Source organism: Triturus cristatus, chromosome 5_2 (assembly GCF_964204655.1).
Source record: "Triturus cristatus chromosome 5_2, aTriCri1.1, whole genome shotgun sequence".
NCBI classification, from domain to species: domain Eukaryota; kingdom Metazoa; phylum Chordata; class Amphibia; order Caudata; family Salamandridae; genus Triturus; species Triturus cristatus.
In genome coordinates this window covers 969,794,090-969,820,101 of record NC_140588.1, presented here as the reverse complement: position 1 = coordinate 969,820,101, position 26,012 = coordinate 969,794,090, and the positions used below count along the sequence as shown (strand labels likewise).

The window sequence follows — 26,012 nt, the reverse complement described above, 5'->3', positions numbered from 1 at the left end:
CGCCGCCTTCATAGAAGAAAACAACATCCTTGACTCCTCCCAATCAGACTTCAGGAAGAACCACAGCAGCGAAACCGCACTTCTCGCGGCGACAGACGACATCTGCTCCCTCCTCAACAGAGGAGAGACTGTGGACCTCATCCTTCTGGACCTCTCTGCAGCCTTCGACACAGTCTCCCATCACACCCTAGCCCGCAGACTCCACAACGTGGGCATCTGGAACAAGCCCTTGACTGGATCCGCTCTTTGCTCTCTGGCAGACCGCTCTCGGATCCCACGCCAACCACCTGCGGAGTCCCACAAGGATCCTCCATCAGCCCGACCCTGTTCAACGTCTACATGGCCCGGTTTGCATCCATCATCAGATTCCACTGGCTCAACATCGTATCTTACGCAGGGGACACCCAACTCATCCTCTCCCTATCCAACGAACCCAACATCACATAACACAACTTTCAAGACGGAATGGAAGCAGTCACCAGGTGGATGAAGAACAGCTGCCTACAACTCAACACTGACAAAACCGAGGTGCTCATCATGGGCCCACACCCCTATGCCTGGAACGACACCTAATGGCCCCCTGCCCTCGGGAACCCCCTCCCCCACAGACCACGCACACAACCTTGGAATCATCCTGATCTCTGAACTCAAAATGGACCGCCAGATCAACTCTATCACCTCTTCCTGCTACCACACCCTTCGCCTACTCCAAAAGACCTTCAACTGGATTCCTCCAAACACAGGAAAACCATCACTCACACCCTCATCAGCAGCAGACTGGATTACGGCAACACACTCTATTCTGGGTTCAACAACAACCTCACCCGCAAACTCCAGAACGCTGCCGCCAGACTAGACCTCAACCTACCACGCCACTGCCACAGCAGCCAACATGGACACTACACTGGCTAACTGTCGAGAAGAGAAACACCTTCAAGCTTCTTACCCACACTCACGAGGCCCTTCACAACACCATCGCCAAATGCGATGCAGCGCGCGTAACAAAATTAGGTTTTTTTTTTTTCGTAATTTACCTGCAATCGACCGTATGCCGCATTTTGCAACCCCCCACCTTGCCCCTCCTCTGCCCCACGTCACCTCCCCGGTAAAACGCCCTACACGGGTCGTCGCTGGTTACTCCATCACAAACGTGTTACAAGTGCCAAGGGATATGATGGCCTCGTAATGCAGCGGACGGGATATCCATCAGGTTTGTGACGGAGTAACCGGGTCCCCCCATCTATAAATCATGCCCCGGGTCTTTACACTAATGTACTATTGCGATGGAAGTTCCACTGGTGGTGTGTGTGTGTGTGTGTGTGTGTGTGTGTCTCGCACGTGTCTCTGTGCGACGGAACCTTGCACTGATGTTGCATGCAGGGCCGGCTTTAGGGCAGTGCGACGGGTGCCACCGCACCGGGTGCTGGCTTCCTGGGGGCGCTGTGTTTGAAAGTTTATAAAGCTTTTGAAGCACCTGCTGCAGCGTTTCTTTCCGCCGGCAATTACCAGGCCTCACATAAATGTCAAGAAAACTCGTGTGATTAATTATCTTCCTGGAGATAGATCAGTGTTTTGTAAAGTTGAGGTTCTGACTTAGGTGAAGTTAGTGCAGAGGGTTAATATGCCTGCTGCAAAGAACGTGTACCAAGTAGATTACAGAGTGTATATGATGTAAACAGATCAGCAGATTACTGCTTTCAAAAGAGACATCCTTTTGTTACTTGCAATTTATAACTTAAAGTCCTAATATAGGATAGTGAGCTATTAACTTTCATCCCAGAACTGCATAAACACCGCAAAATATACATTATTAGAACATTGATTAATGTTGCAACAAGGGTTAATTTGGCTAGAAATCGATTCTTATTATTAAAGAGAACTCCCAACTATGCTGTTTATTTTCGACTCTGCGTTTGTGCTTCTCCACACCAAGCACTCAAACTATACTGCCTACCAGTATGGATGACATGTGACTCCTACACTTTCAGTCCTTTGGCTTATGTATCATTTCCTATACATGGATTTACACACGTATGACTGATTGGCTCTGTGTAATGTGTGTGTGATGCAAAGTGCTCAGACACCCTACACTGGTATGAGTGGCGCTATATAACTAATTCAATACATCTGAGAGAGTGTGGTTCTGGAGACTTGGTCACTGTTAAAGGGTGCTAGTGAGAGAATCCGTGGTGGAGGTGGTCATTGGGGGACGCCAACAAACACTGTCGCACAGGGCGCCACCAGCACTAAAGCCGGACCTGGTTGTATGTGCTGGACTTGTGTTTTCATCTGCAGTCAAGAAACGAAACGAGAGAGGATTGTTTTCTGTGTACAATGCAGAAGTGGGGTACATCAATAGCTTAGTTGGTGATCGTGTACTTTTGAGATGTAAACTAGTCCTCATGCATTGCAATGCCAGTGTATAACAGCATGGAGTGAAAGAGAAAAGCCCTCCAAGCAGACACAAGGCCTGCAACCTGTATTTTTCAGCTTTCATGCAAGACCCCAAGAGGCATACTTTTTTGTGGAACGTCGTAAATAAACAAGTACATCCTTTTTAAATGTGATTGTGCCATGTGATTTGCAAATTTACATTTTTAGATACATTCGCATTTTAATTGCGCTGTACAGTACCTGGACACCGTGGGCAGCACAACTGGGGCACATGGACAGGGCTGGAGCAGTGAGGAACTGGGCATCTCACTCTACTGCAGACCACATTTCCGCTCTGTGGGAACATTTAAGAGTGATGTTAACAGTGCCTTTGATGGAACAATTACACAGTAAAGGTATTTCATAGACTTCAGCAATGAACCACTGAAGCTTGTGAATCAAGCATTAATCTAGCATTTGGATTTTCCAAGACTTTGAACATTTGTAGGTACAGTACTTAGAGTGGACGTGACACTGGTCTGATGTGAAGATCATGAGTAGTAATTGCTATTTATGTAATCCTAAAAATATGGCTGCAGTCCGGAATACCTACGCAGTAGCGGCTGGTGGTGGGAGTGCTTCGGGGCGGTGAGGCGGGGCAGGGGAGGAGCAGGGTGGGGGGAAGTAAACTAAGGTATGCAGCCGAATAGCAGTAAGTAAACAAATAACTAAGTAAAACAAATTTCTCTGCGCGCGCTGCATTGCCAAATGCGATGCAGCGCGCGCAACGAAATTCATTTTATTTATTTATTTGTTTCCTTACCTCCGTTGGGCCGTATTCCATAGTTTACTACCCCCCACCCTGCTCCACCCCCGCCCCAACGCCCCGCAGCACTCCCACCACCAGCCGCAACTGATACCGAGTATAGTATATGGATTGGCCACAATATGGTGACCAAAATATTGAGGCGGTAAGTGCATAAAGGTAAGTATAAATTTAATATTTCTAACAGCACATCTATGTATCTTAAAGATATATACATCATCAAGGTACATATATACAGAAAATCCATACATACATATATGTTGATGCTTTGGTCTTCGATATCTTGGTTGGATATTGTGACCATTCAATATTCTATACTCAGTATTCCAGATTACACCAAAAATATGGGAGAGCACAGGAAGGAGTGAGCAAGAAGTATGAGTGGGTGGCCCTTGAAGATGCTTTGAACGCAGAAAGTGATGGGATGGAGGTGAGTTCAACTGGTCAGAGTTGTTCCAAAGAGCAGAACCATAAAGCAGCACAGGGGGTTTAGGGACAAAAAGAAGACTAACCAAAGATTACCAGAAGCCACACATATTGCTATCATTTGACATAGCTAACCAGGGATTTTAAGTGCAACATGAATAGTTGATATGTTTCCCTGGTTTTTTACAGATAACATACCGATTTGATAATGAAAGTAGGATGTAGGACTTTGCTTAGGACGGTGAAGAAGGGTTCTAATAGCAAAGTTTAGTACTGTGTAAAATAGAATGACTGAGCATAGAGAAAAGCCAACCAGCAGGCTGTGGGAGCAGTCCAACTTGCTAAGAACAAGTGTGCAGAGTAGTGTTTCAGCTGCATGAAAGGGCATGTGGGGATGTATTTTACACACATGAAGAACTTCATATGAGGCATTGGAAGTGCTGTGGGATGCAAAGGTGCTAGTAGGGTTGGACAATACACCATGGTTTCCGTCCAAAGGTGTAGGGTGAGAGTATGGGGGACACAATATAGGAATTGGTAGATTTGAAGATATGGATGTAGCGGGGAAGAAATAATCTAGTTTTAGGGCAGTTTAGCATAAGGAAGTGGTTCGCCATTCAGTGACCAATGATTGTATGGCAGTCAGAGACCTTAGATTTGAGCTCTGAAATTAATGTTGGGAAGAGAATTTGCATATCATTGGCATATATATATATACAATATATATATATATACACAATATATATATATATACACAATATATATATATATATATATATATATATATATATATATATATATATATATATATATATATATATATATGACGGGGATTTCGCCTGGAGAACTCCTGAAAACTCACGATCTCGAGGGAAAGCAGGAACAGACGAGAACCGACCCAAGTTGCAAGTGAGTAAATTATTTTATTTCGTTCACAGCAATGCCTGCATGACGCGTTTCAGCCTACCAGAGGCCTTGATCACATGACACCATGGGAGTTGCGATCCCGCTTTTTAAAGTGCTAAGTGCTGATTAGAAAAATGACACAATTGGCTAGTTCAAACTTTGCACATTAGACATAGAGAAAATACTTAATCATGGTCACCAGCGGTAAAGGGCAACATTGTCTTAGCACACACATTAGTTAGTTAAAATCCTAATAAAACAGATTTCATATATTAAAATGTGTATTGATTATAACCAGATGTAAAACAACTCGGAAAGTTTTTTCTAAAAAATATATTCAATTTTTTCTAAAAACTTATTATTGCTTTCCTACGTGTGCAAAACGGGCATAAATTGTGCAAAATTAGCAATTTAAAGATCTTACCCCAGTGGGTATAGTCTAACAATTTTGAGTTAGACCTACAATGCCACCGTTACGCATTATTATGGGCTAAAGCATACTTTACGGCCTCAACTATTTACAGTATAAATACCATGTGGAAGCCTATCCCAAAAGGAAGAAGGAGTTGCGAAATGGTGCCTATAAATGTTGCCCAGCTGTATCTAGACTGTCAGTCCAAATTTAGACAACTATCTGAATATTTCTAAGTGCAAAGAACTAATACAGTGTTATATGCATAGTGCAAAACGTGTCAAAAAAATGTGTCATAAAATTTGTTAAAACCAATAAATGGTGAAGGAGGTGTGACCAACACACAATACAGATAAACATACGGGAAGTCATATGATGAACCCAATTACAGGCAAGTGTAAAAATCTTCGCTAGAATTAAGGCCCTGTGGCGTCTTAGTATCTAATTCTAAGATGTATCTAGTTTCGAGTGCACGCAACAATGCTTCTCTATTGCCTCCACGTCTCAAAGGGAGTACTGCATCAATGACAAAGAACTTTAAAAGTTCGCTTTTGTTGTCATGTAGTTCTTTGAAATGGCGTGCAACCGGATAGGAAGCATCACTACCATTGATTGCCCGTATATGCTGGAGTATCCGTTTGTGGACCTGCAACTTGGTGCTACCAACATATTGCAGGCCACATGGACACTCCAGCACATACACAGCAAAATCGGTCTTGCAGGTAAGTAGTTTGGTGATAGGGCGAGGGATGTCACAGAACGGAATAGAAAACTGCGTTCTACTGACACCATGTCTACACGCTTTACAGCTAGAACATCTCTTAAAGCCCTTACTTGATTGTAACCAAGTTATATTGGAGCCAATCTCAGGGCTGGACTTGACCAGAGCATCGCTCATCGAGGTGAGCTTTCCTGAACGTGATTTCCGGACTCACTGCCACTAGATCCCCAATGACAGGGTCATTGCAAACCAAGCTCCAATTTTTCCTTAAGATTTTTCTGAGTGCTTGGTGTTGACGATTATATGTCAAAATCAACCTGACTGGCTCTTTGGTTTGGACCGATGTAGCCGGTGATGCTTTGTAGATCAGGACCTCATCTCTAGACAAACAATTAGCCTTGTGAATTGCACTGTCAATTGTAGAGGTAGAGTAACCCCTGGCTAAAAATCTCAATTTACTCATTTCCTGTGCTCTAAGGCAATCCAACTCCGTGCTACAAATGCGCCTGATGTGCAGCATCTCCCCATAGGGAATGCTGTGAATGAGGTGCACTGGATGATGGCTTGTGGCATGGAGCACGGTGTTGCCTGCAGTGGGTTTCCTGAAAAGGCGTGTCATGAGTTTGCCATAGTCGACAAAGATTTCTACATCTAAAAAGAACACTTTGTCTTGACTTATATCAGAGGTGAAACTGAGATTTAATGTATTGAAATTAATCACCTCAATAAAGTCAAGGGCCTGTTGTTTTGTGCCTTGCCATATCATAAAAATATCGTCTATATAACGACACCAATGAATTACATGTTTTGCAAATATGTCATGGTGCTGACAATAGAGGACCTGTTCCTCCCAGCAGCCCATGTGGAGACAGGCATAGCTGGGAGAGAAACAGGCCCCCATGGCAACACCTCTGACCTGCTGGAAATACTGATTGCCGAACATGAAAAAATTATTATTGTGCAGACAAAAGGAAATCATAGCTAGCAACATCTTGTTATGGTTGGACATGAATGGGTCTGGTGCCCAGATAGTGTTTGACTGCTTTCACACCATCAGGATGGTGAATGCTGGTATAGAGAGATGTTACATCCAGCGTTATCAGCCAAAATGAAGGGTCCCAAGTCAACCCAGCTATTTTCCTTAAGAAATCACCTGTGTCTTGCACATAAGATGGCAAAGCCTTAACATGCTCCTGTAAAAAGGCATCAATATACACAGAGGTATTTTCACATAACCCACTACGTGCCGATATGATTGGCCTACCTGGAGGCTTCTCAATGTTCTTGTGGATTTTAGGAATAAAATAAATAACAGGAATTACTGGAAAGTCATTCTTGAGGAATTTAAGTTCATCTTGACTCAGTAATCCTGTACTCCTCAGGCAACAAGATGGGAATAAAATTCAGTCCGTGCTATTTTCACTGAAGCTGCATCACAACGCCTATAGCATTGGAAATCATTGAGCTGATTGTAGGCTTCCTCCATGTAAAGATCCCTGGGCCATAGCACTACGTTGCCGCCCTTATCTGATTGGCGGACAATGATGTTATTGTTGGCCTGCAGTTTACTAACAAGTTGAAAGTAGCAGCTGTTCTGTGCTGTGTGTTTAAATTTTTCACGCAGGGTGGATGAATACAGTTTTTTAATCCCTGAGATAGACAGTTTGTGAAAAATTTCAATGTTATCATGCAGCATTAGGGGAGTGAAAGTAGATTTGGGTTTGAATTTAGTATAGCCGGGCATATTCAAAACTAGATGTTCTTCTGTAGAATCAAAGCTGGAGCCTTCATTGTGCAGTTGCTGAAGGTCTTGCATTAAATCCAGATCGTTGACACTCAATCCTTGTTGCATACCCACAACAGGTGTGGGAATAGGCCTCAAAGCGTTTGGATTGAGCAAAAAATATTTCTGCAGCTTCAATTTGCGGATGAATTTATACAAATCAATCCGTGTTTTAGAGTAATTGAAATTGCTAGCTGGACTAAACGTGAGACCAAGATGTAAGATGTTAGTCTCAGCTGGACTTAACTGAATGCTGGTGAGATTTAAAACTGATGAGGATCCAATGGACTCAATGTCTTCATGCAGTACATTGGTTACTTGTTCCATCTTTTGTTGTTTTTCCTTTTTGGCTTGGCGTTTGAGGCCTGCTTGTCGGCGTAATCTGCGCTTTTGATTGTGTCTTTTGCGTTGCTGGGATTTGGCCTCCTCGGTCTTAGAGTTTCGAGTCGGTCTTGCCGCAAACAGTCCACCTCTTGAGCCAGAGAGAACCGGGTAAACCCCAATTGCGTCGCATTCCTGTTGAGCTCTGTATCAGAATCACTATCAGGTATTGAACTAAGGTCCGATACTGAGGATGCTAATTGAGATGTTTGTTTAGCATTAGGATTCATAGCCGAGGAGAGCTGCGCTGCTGGTACTTTAGAAGCTTTAATGGCGTCAAATTTCCTTGCAAAAGTAAAGATACGACCCTGCTGGTAATCAATCTTATCACGCTGAAATTTGAATGCCTTGCGCTTTTTTATAATTTCCTCCTCTTTACGCAGACGCATAATCATATCTTCCCTGAGTTTAATGCAGTCGACCGAAGTTGCCAATAGCTGAATTTCTTTATTCACATCATCAATTCTGATCTGCAACGCTGCACGATCACTTTCCGCATATTTCACTAAGATGGCTACCAACTTGCGTGACGATTCCAGAATGCATTCAGCCCATTCATTGAGCATGTTATGGTCAGGTTGCTCGTAGCTGGGAGCCAGCATGATTCTAAGTCCACGGGGTATACGCCCCACCTCGAGATAGCGGCTCAGGGAGCGGTGCTCCCACCATTTGGACTGCTCCGCTTTCATTAGCTTTTCCAAACTTTTAAAAAGTTCACGGGGGTTGGGCGTCCCATTGGATGTATTAACTGCTTGTGTGTTCGTCGGCGATTCACCGGCCGGTGAATCATCAAACAGGTCAATAGCCGCCTCCTCCCTGCTCCTCATGGCATCAGCAGACATAGTGCTGTCTAGATATATATATATCATGAAAAGAAGCATGACAAAATAATTGTAAAGAGAGAAGAGCAGAGGACCCAAGCCCGAACCCTGATGAACTCCGGAGTGGCAGAGGAATAGAGTTTGAGAGTGATGAAAAGGTTGGATAGAGAGGTAGGAGAACAGTTGAGTGCTTGGTTAGTTGATGGAAAATGGCCCTCTTTGAAGGGTCACCCCAAACTTTTTGCCTACCTTCTCTTTTTCCGTCCTCGTTTTTGTTGACTTTAGGACTCTGAGCACATTACCATTGCTAACCAGTGCTAAAGTGCATGTGCCCTCCCTTTAATTATGGTAACATTGGCTCATACCCAATTGGCATATTTAATTTACTTATAAGACCCAGTAAAGTGCACTACATGTGCCAAAATTAAATGCTGCTAGTGGTCCCGCAATACTGACTGTGCCACCTACTTAAGAAGCCCCATAAACATGTCTCAGACCTGCCACTGCAAAGCCTGTGTGTGCATTTTGCACTGCCATGGCAATTTGGCATTTAAAACCCTTTGCCTAGCCTTAAACCCCCCTTTTATTACATACAAATAACTCCTATGATAGGCCCTAGGTAACCCATAGGGCAGGACACTGTGTAATCAAAAGGTAGGACATGTACTTTTACGTTTTACATGTCCTGGTAGTGAAAGACACCCAAATTAATTTTTTTCAACAGTGTAAGGCCTACCCCTCTCGTAGGTTAACATTGTAAATCCTCATTACACTTATAAGCTGTAATTCCTAATTGAGAAGGAGTAGCTCTGTCATATTTCATATTATTGGAATGGTAAAGATAAATTCTCTTTATTGGAAAAGTTTAATTTATCATTACTATTTTAGAAATGGCATTTCTCTGCTCTAAACCCTGTGTGTTACCCTCAGCCTGTCTCCAAAATTCATCTGGGAAGGGTGACAGCTGGACTTTGTGCTTTCTCTCTAAACGTGGGACCCGTGCTCACTACGCCACTGGAGTCAAGCTATCCTGGCTGATGACGGCTGATAGCCAGAAACCGGTCCTAGGATGCTTGATTCCGGTCCAGGGAAGACATGGCTTGGCTGTTCGGGCTGGACTGTTCCCATGAGGCACAGGGTCAAGACTGATTTGCATATGGCCATGTCTGAACTGGGGTGGCGTAGTGGGCAAAAGAATGATGGATTTAACCCAGATCTCTTGACTGGGGGAGAATGTCTGCATTGTCAGCATTCCGTCCATCATTTGTTTGTTGTAACGCATTTCGCCCTAAGTGGGATGGGTATTCCCAGACGTGGGACCCGTGCTCACTACGCCACTGGAGTAAAGCTATCCTGGCTGATGACGGCTGATAGCCAGAAACCGGTCCTAGGATGCTTGATTCCGGTCCAGGGAAGACATGGCTTGGCAGTTCGGGCTGGACTGTTCCCATGAGGCACAGGGTCAAGACTGATTTGCATATGGCCATGTCTGAACTGGGGTGGCGTAGTGGGCAAAAGAACGATGGATTTAAGCCAGATCTCTTGACTGGGGGAGAATGTCTGCATTGTCAGCATTCCGTCCATCATTTGTTTGTTGTAACGCATTTCGCCCTAAGTGGGATGGGTATTCCCAGACGTGGGACCCGTGCTCACTACGCCACTGGAGTCAAGCTATCCTGGCTGATGACGGCTGATAGCCAGAAACCGGTCCTAGGATGCTTGATTCCGGTCCAGGGAAGACATGGCTTGGCAGTTCGGGCTGGACTGTTCCCATGAGGCACAGGGTCAAGACTGATTTGCATATGGCCATGTCTAAACTGGGGTGGCGTAGTGGGCAAAAGAACGATGGATTTAACCCAGATCTCTTGACTGGGGGAGAATGTCTGCATTGTCAGCATTCCGTCCATCATTTGTTTGTTGTAACGCTTCTCTCTAGACAGTCACACACAAAGGAAGGTTAGGTGTGCCTGAATGGCCATCCATATCCTGATTGGTCATCCTGGGCATGATGGGAGGGAGGAGCTGACACACCTGAATAGGCAGTGTCCTTTCCCTACACAAAGGGCTGCATACTCCCCTGTAGTGAGTCTGGAGCCAGGGCTGGGAATGGAGGATCTCTGTGCACTTCAAAGCCCATCATAGAAGTCACCGCCACTTCAAAAGCACAACTCAGTATAAGTACTGGGTCTCTGACCCCACCAAATCAGACAATACTGGGCCTGTAAAGAAACTCTGTCAGAAGGAGGACTGCTGTGTTGCTAAAATGACTGCAACTCTGCTGGACTGCTGCTTTGGAAGAACTGTTTTTCTGCTTTGCCGCCCTGCTGCCTGCTTCCCACTCCCCCTGCTGAGGAAGAACTGGAGTCTTGCTTGAACCAAGAGCGATCTCCAAGGGCATGCTGGCTTGTCTCCTGTTCAAAGACTCGGGGATATCAAAATCTTACCCCTTTCTCATGTGCCTAGCCCCTCTCTACATTACGGGTAACATTCCAGACATATATCAGGCACTAACCTTTACTCTGGCAAGGGAGGACTGTAGAAATATTTTAACTCTACTTCTTTTTCAGGTTCTGGGAATCTTGATCAAATAAAGAGCGGCCTTTTTAGGAATTCGGGCCGGGTATTCTGCAACCCTTGTGGGGGCAAGGTAACTGCATGTAAAGAGGGGTCGATAGATTAACCCCAGTTTTGCCCCCATCTCTCCTTTTCTCCTCCCCCCCCTTTCTATTCTTTCCTCCTTCCCCCACTTCCCCCCTGCTTTACTCTTCTCTCGTCCCCTCTCTCTGAAACCCCTGGCCTAAGGATCTTGAGCACCAACAACATGTTTTTAGCATGTGCATGGGTTTTAGCCTCTTCTGACCTACCCTCTCAAACACAGTGGCGGTGTATTTAGATGCTCTATCCACGTGTGGTGATTCGAATACGGGGGATGGTTTTAAAATATTTTGCTTCAAGATCTTTTGAAGCTTGTAAGGACTTAATTTATTCCTGTGGCTACACGTAATCCAGATGTTCTCCAATGTATTTCAGGTGTTCACTCTCTAGTCATGTGAATGTTGTTTTGTGTTATTATTTTTTTATTGACAAAAAATATTATGTTCTGACCCCATTTTGTTATCCTACTTGGTTAATTCAAATAATACTCCCCCTGTGGTTTATTCAAATAACATATTGAAAATTGTGGCAGTAAAACCATCTACTATTGAGAAAATTGTATTAATGAATTGTGATTTGTCGGAGAATGATCTTCAATGCAATTATGTATATATAATTTCTTGTAAGAGATTATTTTGCTAAAAGTGTAAACCATCAATGGACCTATAAGTATAAAATGACAGTCTCCAATTATTATCTGAGGAGCTATGGAAATGCTACATACGGTATGAATGTGGGAGTATGAATGAAGAATATATTGAAAACTCATAAAACTAGAAATGTGGATTCAGAACAAGACTGTATTTTCAGTTTATCATGCAAAAATATGTAATCATTGAGAATTAATTTATAATAATTTTGTATCAATAAATATTCTTGAAGATAAAATATTCATCTGGATTGTATTTATATTTCTTTAGAAATCTTTGAACGTCCACTAGTTTAATAGGTTCCAAAGTGCTTTTTAGTACAATTTGTATTTTTGCCCTGACGCAGGAACGTATCTGCTGCTCAGGGGTACCCCCTTTTCTGACAATCGAAACCGGCTCATCGCCATCGTTACGGGGAGAAAATCGACACATCACCTTGACTGCGGCATAGCCACCAGTGCATCGCTCAGCTACACCCACATCACACTGTTGCGACCAGGATCAAGGTACTATTGTTCAGCGGGCCTTGCATGGCTCTGTATCTGGCCCGCGCTCCATCAATGTGAGCCTGAACTCTTGACTTTTCCCCAGTCCACCACGACCAGATAACCTCAATAGGCGCTTATGGCTTATAAGCGCTAATTTCTCTTTTATTCTTTAAAATTCATACCTTGACTTCTACTTATTAGATTTTTGTCATTTTGGTCTTATTTTAATTATACAATCATAGTTTATTTAAACTGGTGTGGAGTATTTTTGTGGGGTTTTGTGGGGAACCATTGTGTTACTGTTTGAAGTGTTGTCCAAATACTTTATACTTTTCCTCTTAAGTTAAGACTGCTTCCTCTGTGCCAAGCTACCAGAGGGTGAGCACAGTTTAATTTATAGTGTATATCTGACGTACCCTGTTTCTCACTTTTTTGACAGGGTGTAATTAAGAGAAACACCCAGGTATCTTTCTATATGTGACTATTCATGCTCGTTCGTTAAGAATAGAGCCGTAATAAACAGCGTAATCTATCACTTGTACCAGGCGCATTAAATGCCAATTAAAATGATGTGCTGTTTGGTTGAAGCTTCAGAAGTAATTCTGGGTATTTTAATTACAGTTAGAAATGTGATTGCCTACTTGATGAAGTATATTTCATTATTGCTGTTCTGATGAGCACCTCAGAAATAAATCTTGCTGGTCAAAACATTTCTTAAATATGCCTAGGAAAGCGACATTCAATATGTATTATGTTTTGTCATAATTGAGAATGTCTTGCCAGACTGTTGTTTTTCCAAGAAATTCATACATAATATACTGAGTTAAAGGGGCTTTTGGTCAGTGAGCTGTTGAATTTTCAATCAAATTTTGTTTCCGCAAACCATAGTGGACAGCATGGGGCAAAAGTTCAGCACTCTTTAACCATCGCCTCCTTTCACTTTTAGCGACTGCACACAGCCTGTGCATACTGTTCATTTCTGCCTAAAAATATTCAGTGGAAAAGCTGGTTTAAAGCACGCTTTTCATTTGATTTATTTTATACATTGACTTTAAATGCCTAGTATTTATTTTCCCTGCACTTTGGTTGCCAAGTTAAATGGTGCTTTATTGTTAAGTATTTAAGTAACATTGTAGCTCCTAGTGATTTGTGTGCTTAGTTATGTGGTGATTTATTTTTGTCTCCTTCATAAATAACTATAATACATGGCGCAAATGAAGGGGAATTGTTATTTTAAAATAATAATAATGGACAGATCGGTTTTTGGCATATGCTTGGAATAAAATGAACCGTCGCACAATTTGTGAAAACCAGACACATTGAATTTGTCAATGCTTGTTTTCACTCTGTAGTTACACAAAACTACAACCCCTTGGGTCTATTAATTTAAATACGTAGATGCTGTGTTGCACCACTGTTGATAATTATTTACACCATTTTAAAGAAGCATTGTGAAGGTTTCTCTTTATCCCTGCACCACACCTTGTTTTACGAAAACCCTATGTTCTATTTGCTATCATTATAAATAATTAACTTAACAAATATGATTAACAGTTCAAATCCAGAGATTAAACTGGTAAATTAATATGCTATTGCCATTTTTTCACCGTTAGGGAAACAGAATAGATTAATCACATACTCTCAGCCTTCGAACAGTATTCATACACACTTCTTTTAGGATCATTGCCATCGTCAGACAGCATGGGCTCAGCATAGTATCCTAGGCCGACGACACCCAGCTCATCCTCTCACTCACAAAGAATCCCGAAGACACCAGACTCTGCTTCCATGAAGAAATGAAGAACGTTGCAGCCTGGATGTAAGACAGCTGTCTGAAGCTCAACTCAGAGAAGACCGAGGTCCTCATCCTCGGACCCTGCACCTCTGTCTGGGACAACACCTGGTGGCCCTCCTCCCTCGGGAACCCACCCACCCCTACAGACCACGCTCGAAACCTCGGTATCATCCTCGACTCCTCCCTCTTCATAAACCGCCAGATCAACGCCGTCGCCTCTACAGTTTTAACTGCTTGTGCATCCTCCGCAAGACCTTCAAATGGATCCCCCCCGACTGCAGAAGAACCATTACCCAGGTGCTCATAACCAGCAGACTGGACTACGGCAACGCCCTCTACACCGGAATCAACAGAACTTTTCTACACAAGCTGCAAACCATCCAGAACGCCGCAGCGAGACTCGTACTCGGGACACCATGCAACGAACACATGACCCAACACCTGCAAGACCTCTATTGTCCCCATCGAGAAGAGGGTCACCTTCAAACTCCTCACCCATGCCTACAAATCCCTCAACAACATCGGAACCAAATACCTCAACGAGCGAGTCTCCTTCCACGTACCCAAGAGGAACCTCCGCTCCGCCGACCTTGTCCTGGCAGAGGTCCCCCGCATCCGCAGAAACAGAGCAGGCGGGAGAGCTTTCTCCTACATCGCAGACAAGAGCTGGGACGAGCTCCCTGTGAACATCAGACGCTCCCCGACCCTGCACACGTTCAGGAAGGACCTAAAGACCTGGCTCTTCAACTGATCCGGATCTGCTCCCTCACCCCCCCTCCCCAGCGCCTTGAGACCCTCACGGGTGAGTACCTCGCTCTACAAACCCCCTGATTGATTGATTGATCACTTCTAATCATCTTTAGTGACTCTACCCACTGCTTACACTGTAAGTTTAGAAATGGTGGTCAGAAACAAATGTATATCTATTGTGTGTGAACTGAAAATCAAGCTCACCACTCCATAAACAAATTTTAAATCAGTGGCAGCTGTTGCTTAACAGGGGTAGCAGGGTAGGGCGAGAAGGGGGATAAAAAAATTCACTTACTTTCAGGCCGGCCGCCTCCTCCCGGTCCTCTTCGGTCGTCCACACGCAGGAAGCACACCGGCTCCCCTAGCCAATCACGACGCTGCTGTCACCAGCATGACAGCAGAATCGTGTTTGGTCTGGGACTATGAGCCTGTGCGTGTTCTCCACCCAGCTGGTTTAGAACATGCAAAGTGCGCATGACTCTTTGGCCGGCCCAAGACAGCCGGCCAAACCGTCATGGGCACTTAGAGTGTGCTCACTGTAAATAAACTAGGGCAACTTCAACTAAATAAAAAGCTCAACAGATGCTAAATGATACAAAAATGAGGAATAGCGACACTAAATTTTAGAAAAATACAAAATAATTTATGGAGAAAGGAAAACTAATACGATCATAGCGGTTACGCAGACGTATGCTTTAAAAGAATAATTAATTATTTCTTTCTGTAGATAAGGTAATTACAGTGACCCAGGTAAAACACATAAAAGTAAGGTCGTAATCAGGAGGACATCACTAAACAAGCATTAACCTTAGATGGTTACATTTATAGTGTGATAGTTAGATGAAGGCCATAAAGAGACTCAAGACTTATATGAGGCAAAGACTAACGGATAAGGGACGAAGTGACAAATAACGATGGTCTAAGTTAGTTGTTATAGCGAATAGCCTGGTCCCACGGAATTTCAGAGTCTAGCCCATTAACACGTGTATCAAGAGAAAAAATCCAATAGACCTCTCTGCGTTTCCTTACTGATTCAGAATCGTGCTCATTGTTGCGGTCAATTTTCTCCAAAATTAACCAGTGAATCTCATTTTCTTTATGGTGCATATCCTTGTAATGCTAGTGGTAAGCCACTTTAGGTTATCTATAATATAGTAGGCAACAATATGTCTCACCCTCGGACAATAAACGCATAGATGGCCTATAGGCTTCAATAAATAGCAACATAAAGTATACAAAAGAACAAATATATATATATTTTTTTCATTTTTTTCAGTTTACATTTGCAGGACCTGCAATTCTCAGTTGCATTGGCTACATTTACTTATACTGACTAAGAATAACCATCTGTAGAATCCAGCATTACTTACTCAGTGGTAGGTTATTTTTTGCTGTTATGCTAATCAACATCTCAACAGACCTACATAATTAGAGTGACAATATAAGGAACACCCCATTTTAGATCCCTTTACTTCCTCTATATCTATCTCTCTAAATCTATCCTTTTTCATCCCTTTCTTTAGTTAGCAATTGTCTCTTATTCATCTTATTTTGTATTTTACTTTAGCAATTGTCCCTTATTCATCTTATTTTGTATTGTACTTTAATACTGTAATCTTGTTTGGCTCCGACATATTGTAAATAGATGTGAATCGCAATATCATAATATCATTGTGACAAAGCGTATTTTTATTTATCTGATATGTACAGTGACACTAGTGATTTTTATTGTTGACACATGGTAGTGATATATAATTGTCTTTGCAGAACATACCATTTTGGAGGTGGAACTCCTGAGGAAGGCAGTGTGGGCTGCTGAAACACGTGTTGAGGGATAACTTTGGAAACCACCTGATAAATTATGTGTTCAATGGACATTTTCTACCAATGAGTTGTACTTTCATCTAAAGAATAAAACTGCAAATAATCTATTTAAAAGCATGAATCCATGATGAATGACTGAAGTTAAATACATTGCTCAAGTCATATTCTCCTATAGATGTCTAATGATTAGACCTCTCTTTTTTTAGATTAACTACCATAATTAATAAATACATTATTTTGTATTTTTCTAAAATTTAGTGGCACTATTCCTTATTTTTGTATCATTTAGCATCTGTTGAGCTCTTTATTTAGTTGAAGTTGCCCTAGTTTATTTACAGTATGTATTTCTCTGTCTAGGTGAACTTCACATTAGTTTTACAGGGGTCCCTCGTCTTTGCACCACTTGGAGTTTGCTCACCACTCCTCCCCCTGGCCCCTGCCCTGGCCAGCATAGCCCCGTCCCACCTATACCTAAGCAGGAACGGAAAAATAAAATTATAATAACAATACATTATTGTCATTTTATTTTTCCTTTTTAAACTGCTCGCAATGCTGTGGGGCAATGCTCCTCCGCTTTAGCGGAGGAGTCGCCTCTATGTTAAACAGAGCTCAGCATGATCCAGGAGGTATATAGTGGGTATATTGCATGCAAAGGCATTCCTGTCTTCTCCAATGGTTGGCCATCAGTAGGAATTTGACATTACAGAGCTAGGGCGGAAGGATATGTACCACTCTGAATTAGACCAGCATTTGCTCATCAAGGTATGCATGGAGAGCACTGGAGACATCTAAAAATGAGCTAGGTTTTTATAGGATGCCAGGAAGGATGCCGGTCCCCATGAGGTGTAGAAGGTCGACCCTCGAGGAAGAGGTTGGCCACAAAACCCTGATAAATAGTGACATTTCCACCTAGCTGAACACCAAGCAGAAAGGATTTGTTTTTTTCCACCTGTCTCGTTACGTCAGGAACTGTTGCCATCTGCAAATTGCATTTTGTAGTCGGTAAAGTAAGTAGTACTACTCGCATACTACAAAATTCTGTCAACAAATCGACAGACACAACCCCCGCATCTCCTATCTTTTTTGTGCAGGGATATCTGTGCTCCATGCCGGGCCTTGGAGAAAGTAAAGCAGCTCTCACGGCCAATCACTGGTACTGCACAATACTCCCTTTGAAAACAAAGGAGGCAAGCAATTAAAATACCGCCACATAAGTAATAATGTTAAGCAATTCATTAATTTTACATTTAAAATAACAAAGAAAATAAATGTCATTTTCAATGTGAAATTAAATTAAGTAATACACATTATTAAATAACTATGTATTATTTTTAATTTATTAATAAACATAATTTAAAAGAAATTAAACTTTTAAACTTTTTAAAACATATTTTTAGATTAATTTAGTATATATGTTTTAACCAAGTCTACTAAATACAAAGACAAATTGTTAGAGTGAGTATTTTGATTCTAGCATTAGCCCCTTCTCTATTGCCTCTTCTACGGCAGGTACCTCCATTTCATCAGATCTGGCCAAGCTAAAGACAACGACGCTGGTCGATTCAGTTGGGGAAACCAAGGACCTTAAAAAGTATACTTTATTCTTTAAAGCCAAGCCCGGTTTATCATCTGCGGAGCAGGAGGGGACAGGGAATACGCTCCCTTTAGCCGACAACCCTATAGATCTTAGTAAAGATGGGAGTCTTAGGGATCCTAGGGATGACAGCCACTCTCCTTCTCAATCCCCTTCTCTGCTTTTTCCGCCTTCTGGGGGGAGCTCATCTGAACTATCTACTCCCATGGACGCTGGCTTGACCATCCCAGTTAAGTCTATGTCCACTGACCCACAGGCTTTGCAGTCTGAAGCAAGGCCGGAATTGACCCAGGACAACTCCTACCAGGATAACTGACCCTTCTGTAACCAGTGGGACGCAAAGAGCCTCCTGAACTTGATTCTGGAGGAGATTTGAGATCTGAAAGCCTCTCAATCCGGTGAAATCGCTGTAATCCACGCCCATTTAACTAAAACTGAAGAAAACATGGCTCAGGTCCCGGCACGTCTTCTTGAGGCGGAGACTAGGATTTTGCAATTGGAGGGCCAAGTTTCAACTACGAATAATAAAGTTGCCACCTTCCAGAGCCAAAAAACGCATTCTTGGTATTCCGGAGGGCCTTTAGGGACATCTACAATGGGTTGATTTGTTCATTTTAAAAAATGTCCTCCCGGAGTTTAATGGTGATCTGACTCTTATGCGAGCCCATCGGGTGCCAGCACATCTTCCTCCCAATGCTAAATTTCCACGGACAATCCTGGTTAATTTGGGGGATTTCAGGGTCAAGGAACACATTTTAACCAAGGCCAAAAAGCAGCGACAGTTTACCTCATCAGAGGTTCCACTTTGTTGCATCTTCCCGGACATGTCGTCTTCCGCAGCCAAAGGGAGGAAAGAGTCTGTTGAAATACTACATCTGTTTAAGAAACAGGGGCGCAGGCAATGATTGCCCAACAGAGCAAGTTAACAGTGCTCATCAAAGGCAGATTTCATATATTTTGTAGTGTCCTGGAAGCGCAGGAATTACTGCAACAAATTTCTTTGGATAAGTCCTAATGGCCTGTAGACTCTGGAATGTTAATATAATGTCAGAGTGTTAATGTAATGAGTTTACAAATGTTTTCAATCACTTATTTTAGCCTTTTATCCTGATGTTCCTCCTTTTTCAAGCATATCTTCTTAGGTAGTTTCTTTTCTACTGCCTTCTGTTTTTTCTCTACTTTTTCGTTCTCTTTTCTTTTTCTTTTGCTTTTTTCTGCTTTTTTTTCTTTTTCTTCTTTTGAAGGGGGAGAGGTAGGGAGACCGGTAGCACTTGGCACCAAGTCATATTGCCTGTTAAGGCGGGGTGGGATAGCCTGTCAGGTGTGAGCAGGGACAGCGGTCTGCTCATGGAGGCTTGGGGAGCGGGGTGGAGTCACGGGGTGGAAAAGGGAGCATGGGGAAAAAAATAAATCGATTTTTTTGAATCCAGAATCATCTATTCATTGTTAATGTACTCATATTTGGTTAGGCTTAGAATGGGGCTATTGACTGATGCCATAGTTTTCCAGAATATTCTTGTCTATGTTGCTAGGCTGTCTGGATAATTTCCTGTTTGCTAATGGATAAAAAGGAAATTTTGAAAGTAGTTTCTTTCAATGTCAATGGCCTCAACAATAAGAAGAAAATGCGGGCCATTGAGGCATGGATTAAGACAGAAAATCCAGCGGCCATTTTAGTACTAGAGACTCGTATACTGGTGGGGAAACTAGTAGACTTCCCAATGTTTAGGTCCTGGGTAGCATACAGGGGCTTCTCCTCCTCTTCGGTGTCCCATTGTGGTACGGCGATCTTCCTTAGCAAAACACTTCGGGCTGAGGTAGTTAACTCTGTAAGCGATCAGAGTGGAAGGTGGTGCTGGGCCACCTGTAATCTTGGGAATAGACTTTTAACTTTTGCCAGCATATATGCCCCAGTAGAGGACAACCCTATGCCATACGAAGAGTTTTTTCAATCTTTAATTCAAACACCTGGCAAATTGATCATAGGGGGAGATTTTAATCTCTTAATGAACCCTAAAATTGACTCCTCAGCTATATCCAAAAAACAGCTAAAACCAAAAACTTTAACAGTTTTAGAAAACTATTTCAAGACCTTGGATATATCTGATCCGTGGAGGGGAGTAGTTCCAACTTAGATCACCTATACTTGTTTTTCGGGCAGATTTCGCACTTCTTCATGCATCAATTTTTTTCCTCATTTCTAGGAGACTGGTCTTTAGCCAGCAGAGAATCCTTCTGAATGGATTTTCGGATCATGCAATGGTCATTATGGAGTTAGAGCTGGGCAAATATATTTTGACCCATAAAAGATGGATGCTAAATAGGCAATATCTATCATAAGAGAGCTGGGTGCATTCGATTAAAACAGACATAAAGGAGTTTCTTGAGCGAAATCATGGCTCAGCTCCACCGCACATGGTATGGGACTCGCTCAAAGCTAGCAATCGGAAAAGATGCCGACAATGCAAGGAAAGTCAAAGAAGAAAAGCTAATTTTAGAGCAGAAAGTGCAAAGGTCTTTTGATGTCTTTCTCGGTAGCCCCTCTGATTTTAATCGACAGCAATCTGATCAGGCTAAACGGGATCTTAGCGAACAATATTATGCTAAAAGTGAATCCTTTTATCAACACCATAGGCAAAAGGTCTATGAACAGAGTAATTATACCGGGAGGTTCCTCGCTTGACAAGCCAGGGAGCAGGCAGTAACCAATCAGATAAGCGCATTGAAATGTCCTATAACCGGTATCCGCTCTGATAACCCGGGAGTCATAGGGGATATAATGTTACAACATTATAGGAATATATATGGCCAACAACAGCCCACTGACAGGATCTCTCTGGGAGAGTTTCTGAGTATGGCGAGTCCTTTCACGAAAGAGGAATTGGGGGATGTTATTAAAAATCTTCCGAATGGTAAAGCCTGTGGCCAGGACAGCCATCCGGCTGAATTTTTTAAAACCTTTTTAAGCACCATTTCTGAATATCTTTTGCTGATTGCTAACTCATTTTTAGAGGGTGGTTTAATACCATTTTCTTTTAGAAAAGGAAATAAATATTGTCAGCTTTTTGAAAAAAGGAAAGGATTGGGAAGACCTGAATTCTTACCGTCCCATCACGCTATAAACTCCGACTATAAAATAATTATTAAATTGTTAGCTAATCGATTTAATGCAATTGCCTCGCACTTGATCCGTCCTGACCAAATTGGTTTTATCACAGGGAGGCAGCTCAGGACCAATACACACTATCTCGTTGAAGCACTGGATTATTTTGAGACTCGGAAGATACCAGCTCTGGTCCTCTTATTAGATGCCGAGAAGGCTTTTGACCTAGTTGTTTGGGAGACCTTGTTTTTTATCTTGTCAAATTTCGGCATACCTCCCAAAATCACTGGCCTGATTCAGAAACTGTACTTGAATGCAGAAGCCAACATTATCATCAATTCCTCGGAGGTTGGCCAAGTCAGTGATAAACGGGAGACTAGACAGGGCAGTCCACTGTCTCCGGTGTTATTCGCCTTTTTTATCGAACCTTTGGCGATAGCCATTCGGAATGGTTTGGATATCTGCCCTCCTCTACCAACTATGAGAAAATTGAAATAATACGCAGATGATATCATGCTCATAATAAAGCCTGCGAAGGAGGTGCAAGCAAAAGCTTTTGAGATTTTTGAACAATTTGAGTTGCTTGGCAGTTATAAAATTATTTTAAAAAACCCAGAAATAATACAGTGTAACTGTGAGCCTATGAATTTACATCCCGATGTTCTTCCTTGTTTAAATACAAAACCAAAAAGATATCTGGGTGTTTATTTTAAGGCTTGAATTTCTGAATTATATGATTTACATTTTGCCCCACTTCTGCGAAAAGTTCAGGACTTATTCTGTCAATGGAATTCTCTTCCATGAACCATATTAGGCAGGGTCGCATTGATTAAAATGTCTGTTCTTCCGCTATTTAATTTCTTATTTTCCGCGATCCCCTGTGTCTCAACGACCTCTTTCTTTGCTAAATTAGAGTTTATATTTATATCTTTTCTTTGGGGCAAGAAGGTCCCCTGAATTGCACTTAGCCCTTTATATGAGGAGTTGGAAAATGGTGGATTAGCTCTTCCTAACTTCAGGGATTATTATTCTGCATATTTTGCACAATATATGTCATGGTTTAAGCCAGAATCACAAACCGGTTTATTTATTAATTATTTTATGAACTTAATTTGTAAAGAGAATCAGATTCACTGCCTACTAACAATTGCAAAATCTCCCAAACTAGTACGTTATAAGAGTATGCAGTGGTTTTTCTATAAACGCCAGGCTTTTTATAGAAGATATTCAAATCTTGTAATTAACTCCTCAACTTCGTTAGACAGCCTCTTTTCACTATCTGGGATCAGAGATTTGTCGGCAATTAAACAAAAATGGGCCAAGGCTGGCTTTGGGAAAATCTCAGATTTCCTAAGGAATGATAGATGGTTTAATATAGTTGAAATGTCTCATTTAATTCCAAATGATTTCCTTCTCCTTGGGCCTTATAACATCTTCAGGAAATTTTTGAGTAAACTTGATTTGGTTCAGATAATCAAACAGAAATGCTTAGTATATGAATTACTAGAAGAGTCCAAAGTTAAGAAACCCGGGGAATGGAAAAAGCGTTTAGCCTCTATCAAGGGTATGGATCTTGTGGAGAAAGCAATAACTAAATGGGGAAAACATGAGGAGATGGAAATCACAGCGAGTATGTGGTCAGTAGTCAATAAGCTCAACTTCGGCACGCTAAGGGGATCGAATTGGCGTAGGATGCTATTTTTTAGTAAAAGGCTACTTTAGTGAACCCCACTTTTCTTATCTAAAGTTTACTCCAACCAATCCAGGCAGTGCTTTCATTGCCTAAACCATCCTTCAGCCAATTGGACACATATTATATCACAATGCCCTCTGATCCAGAGGTTCTGGAATTGCTATCTTGAAGCTGAATGCCTAATTACAATAGATTTGAATATTCGGCTGATGGTGTTTGGCTATGACCCAGATCTTCATCTTCCTGACAAGGTGATCAGATTATTATAAATCGCAATGGCAGTCGCTAGATCACCTTTGCTACAGAGATGGCGATCAGATCTTATACCAACTAAAAATGAATGAGTCTGGAAAATGAAGCAGGTTAAATAAGCAAATGAACCTATGCACTGCGAAGTGGGGTGATTAAGAAGTTTGAGATGGTTTGGGTAGCCTATTTTGATTAAGATCTTAAAATTGAACCTATATCTCAGGAGGTATTTGCAGCATGTTCGAATCCTATGTTTAGTAATATTAGCATTTCTTTTTTTTTTGCTATACGACACTTTAGATTTTATTGCTATATAGCTGTATTGATTGATATAGAATGAAATGTTATTCCGGATGTACTTGCTGATCTCTCTGCATATGTTTTAAGGTACCTAAGGTTCAATCAATTGTTTAGTCTGTGTTAATATTGGCAGTGGACGATGTTTTAAAATATGAAGTGTTTCATCTGTCTAATGCTGGCTTAAATGCATATATTGCCTTTCTTTTACTGATTTTAGGATTTACTGTCATTAGGCCTACTGGTGTTATTTAATGATTTTGTATTACTCAAAATGTTTAATGAATTATATGGCTGTATGTATGGATAATTAGTTTATTTTTATGGATTTTAATAAATAAAAAAAAGAGTGAGTATTTTTTGTAATTATTGTTTAAAAATGTATCATTATAAAGTACTAATAAATTACTTTATTAGTTCATATATGCTTAATTAGATGATTTAATGTGCTGTCAATTCGTATTGTTATTTCCAGGTGAATAATAAACATTGTTAATTTACATTTACATTGTGCATTAAAATATATCATTTCTAAAAACTAATAAACTTTATTAAATGTCCCTATGCTTTTCCACCGAAAGATCTCCACCCAGGAGGCAGAGATCTCCGCCACCTGCAGAATTGTAGTGACTTTACACTTTTAAATTCTATTGTAGAAGGCTACACCTAGGTGTAAATCCATACTCAGAAATGCTGAACAGCAAAAATAATGGAGAGTTACACTTAAGTGTTGGAGTAAACATACACATGAGTCAATTTACACGTGTATATTTACCTTTTTGAATTGTACCTACTGTCAAATCTAAAGGAGCTCTGCTGGTGAAGGCCTAAATTCCCTGCATCTGAGCAACCAGAGGGTTTGCTCTGCTGTACTAATTCTAATCCTGTCTAATGCAATAAAACCTAAAGGGAGAGGTCAATATAACAAATTCTAGTTGGTATGACCGTTTTATATTATAACCTTATAGCCTGCTGCTGGGGGCTATACCCATTGTTAAGACCCCGAAGACAAGTTATAGGCCTGAGCTGTAAGCGAGGGGCTATGACGAGCATGTGAGGACTTTTAACAACTAGTATAATCCGAGGCAGAATCCCTATAAGGCTATTAAAACATTCAACCCAAAGAGCAGTGGTGAAACAAAACATGAGTGGGCCCGCCTGCAAGATATGCTGAAGGGGCCCCCTCACACTCACATCAGTAGGGGCTGAGGGGGCCTCCTTCAGTATGGGTATGCCTGGGGGCCTCCCCGCACAGCGGGGCTGCGGAGGCCTTTGTTAAGCCCCTGTCAGCGAGAGTATAATATTCTAAGTTAAATAGGGAGAAACAGAAAGACAAGCATTGGACTGTTGGGGTTGTAAGCCCAGACCAGCCATGATTGGCTCTGAGCCACTCCTCTGTCTTCAATGGAGCTCTCAACATTTCAAAGTTCTAATCAGTGATATGAGAGGTCCTTATGTCTGCATCCATGTGTGTATTCTTGGTCATGTGTGCTTGTGCTAATGGAATGTGCGTGTGTACATGTTTTCACAAGTGCTTGCGTGCTTGTGTGTCTTCATGTTCGTGCAATTGATCGCGCGTTTGTGTGTGAAATCCATGCCCACAGCACTGTCATAAGGAAAGGAAATATGTTCCCAATAGATATAAATGGAACATTATATGTTATTGTTCACTTGCAGAGGGTTTGATCACTTGTTTTGTCCATGCAGGTGACAGACTGCACATGCTTAAAAACATGAAGCATTGTTTGTGCCAAAGAGGGTTGACTGATGCCTGTTGTCGATTAAGGAGGCCGAATAAACACATCCAACAGTAGGACCGAGCTGTTCAACTGCACGAGCCTGGCGCCTCTTTTGACATTTGCAGGATTCTCTGAGGAAACGCTGTTCGTAGAATGTTTCGAGCTTCTCTTTGTCTTGAGACTTTGCGTCATCACTGGAGCCCAAATTACATGCTTCGCAGAATTTGTCAGTAATGCTTTTCCATTTTTGCTCTGAGGTTTGTGACAGACTGCCAAATGTCGACAGGGTTCCATGGGGCTGGGGTCTGGATATGATCACAAAACCAGGGATTGTGTAACCAAGAGAATGCAACACCCCCCCCCCCACCTCCACCCCCTAGTAAGTTAATGTGTGAATGCTGGTGGTGAATGATTTAGAACCCGTGCCCTTTGGCAGCTTCATAGTCTACGTATCACAACTTGGGATTGGCTGACCCATGTGTCACTCACCAAGCACGGCATACAAAGTATTCCCATATCTGCCAGC

General features: G+C 42.0%; 1 protein-coding gene across 5 annotated transcripts in view; it reads right to left on the bottom strand.

The window, feature by feature from the left end:
• CHRDL1 (chordin like 1) overlaps positions 1–26,012 on the bottom strand; it is a 641,585-nt gene that overhangs the window by 422,863 nt on the left and 192,710 nt on the right. For all 5 annotated transcript variants that reach the window (XM_085608178.1, XM_085608181.1, XM_085608180.1 and 2 more), the window contains one exon: positions 2,635–2,728. In XM_085608178.1, the coding sequence (XP_085464304.1) occupies positions 2,635–2,728 (94 nt within the window). The remainder of the gene's footprint in view (positions 1–2,634; positions 2,729–26,012) is intronic.